Source organism: Dipteris shenzhenensis, chromosome 28 (assembly GCF_047967505.1).
Source record: "Dipteris shenzhenensis isolate YYH24624 ecotype China chromosome 28, Dip_SZ_1.0, whole genome shotgun sequence".
In the NCBI taxonomy this organism is placed as follows: Eukaryota; Viridiplantae; Streptophyta; class Polypodiopsida; order Gleicheniales; family Dipteridaceae; genus Dipteris; species Dipteris shenzhenensis.
In genome coordinates, this window is record NC_141623.1 from 5531920 (window position 1) to 5533997 (window position 2078).

The window sequence follows — 2078 nt, forward strand, 5'->3', positions numbered from 1 at the left end:
TTTGGTTTGAGTGCTTGAGTTGAGGCATTAGGAGAGGGTGGGTAAAACCTTGTGGGGAAAGAAAAAAGGAGCATTATGGTCTCTCTACACCATGTTACTTCAAGGCAAAGTAGCTTAGACTTGTGAAAAACACTTGAAATGTCTCTTAAGACTTTTGATAGGGAGAAAATATCCTTGGAAGAGAGCACACAAATAGAATAGCATTTACAAACGCGTTGTGGGGTTGTGTAAAGTCTAGATGTGGCTAGATGTTGGCATATGAGAGGTTAGTGGAGCAAGGAATGAAACGAAGCCATGTGCAAACCAATAAGAAGCATGTGTGGAGGAGTAAAATAAGACGGCGTAGAGAATAAACAAAGGGGGCAAGTCCAAAAGCGACCGTTAAGAGGGAAGGGATGGTATCTATGTGGGAGGTGGGGGGGGGAGGGGATAGCTGGATGCAAAAAAAAGAAAAAAGAATAGGAAGGTGCGGCGAAAATTATTGGGAGTGAAGAAAATATAGTAACGTCTCTCTCGCCATAGCTGGCTCTCTACCGGCCAACTCCAAACTCTTTAAGAAGCTTTCTTCTCACCTCTCTCCCTTCACCATTGCCATCTTCTACAAGTTCCATCTCCTCTACATCTTCTAGCTTCCAAGTTCCATCTCCTCTTCATCTGCTATCTGTTCTTGTTCCAACTGCCCATCTCATTGTAAGTCTTTGATCTCTCCACCTCTCCTTTCCTTTGTTGCCAACTTCACTTTGCTGCTTCCTCAGCTCTTTCTTTCCAGATCTGTGGGTAGATTCCTTGGCCGATTTTGGGCTTCCTTGAGCTTGATTCCTGACCATGTATGTAGTTGCTTGTTTTGGTTTTTCCTCTGTATATTCTTCGGTTTTCTTGTCCCTCCTCTACCTGCATTGCGTTGTTTATGGCCCCTCTACCTGCATTGCGTTGTTTATGGAGACGTTCAATGGCGCATTTCTTGTTGGATCGATCGTTTTGCAAGGGGATCGGGCTTACATTTGTTTGTTGTTTGTTTCTCAGTTTGCCGATTTGGAGTTTACACGCTTCTTCTAGCGGCGGAGGAACGTTCGCGCAGCTGCTCCGAGCCTTCTGTCTTCCAGCAGGAGAACCAAGAGCAGCAGCAGCAGCAGCTATGGCGGGGGGAAAGAGCAGCAACAATGGAGTGTGGGTGGTGATAGTGAGCTTGATGATGATGGGAGGAGCGATGAGCCAGCCAATGCCTGCACCCACTTCTGGAGGAGCGGCGCCTGCTACTCCACCTTCCACCACCCTCTCTCCTGCATCTCCTCCTACTACAACGATGACACCACCAGTGTCCGCTCCTCCTACAGCGACGCCACCTCCAGTGTCTGCTCCTACTGTTGCCCCAGTAACCGCTCCTCCTACCGCTACGCCTGTCTCTTCTCCTCCTCCTTCCTCGCCTCCTTCATCTCCTCCAGCCTCTCCCCCTACCGCCCCCACCCCTTCCCCCCCATCGACCTCAACCCCTTCCCCCTCCCCATCCACCGTTCCTCCCTCTTCCTCCCCTTCTCCTTCTGCTTCTCCCATCTCCAGCCCCCCTTCGCCACCATCCATCACTCCCGCGCCTTCCGGCCCTTCCCAGGTACACCTTCCAAAATCTCTCCTCTTGGTTTTCTTTATTTTTTTTCTCTTTGCCTTTTCTTGTTTCTGATCCATTCGCTGTGATTGCTTGCAGAGCGCCGGAGTGCGTTTTCTTCCTCAGATTTGGAGCGGCATAGTGTTTGCAGCCAGTATGTATGTTCTCCTTCCTTATTCTCGACTCTGATGGGAGACACAAATGGCCATTTCTTGGCACGTTTTAAGCGGATCGGCAACTTCGGCGACGTCTCCTTCCTTATTCTCGACTCTGATGGGAGACACAAATGGCCATTTCTTGGCACGTTCGACGGATTCTTTTTACCTGATATTCTTTAGTTGGAGAGCCTATTATTCATTTTCACGACTTTCGTTTCATAAAAGATCGACGTTTCTTGATTGTATATTGGGTATGGATGATTTTACCCAAGGGGCACTCAACTCTCTGTAATAAATAAATAGATTGTTTCATTTAGTGG

The 2078-nt window shown here is 48.3% G+C and overlaps 1 protein-coding gene across 1 annotated transcript; it reads left to right on the forward strand.

The window, feature by feature from the left end:
* Positions 1-575: 575 nt before the first annotated feature.
* On the forward strand, positions 576-1789 carry LOC147883083 (uncharacterized). Its single transcript, XM_087399244.1, has 3 exons — positions 576-690; positions 1024-1606; positions 1700-1789. Exons 2-3 carry the CDS (start codon positions 1136-1138, stop codon positions 1787-1789), a joined length of 561 nt encoding a protein of 186 aa, XP_087255370.1. The 5' UTR covers positions 576-690; positions 1024-1135.
* Positions 1790-2078: the final 289 nt, after the last annotated feature.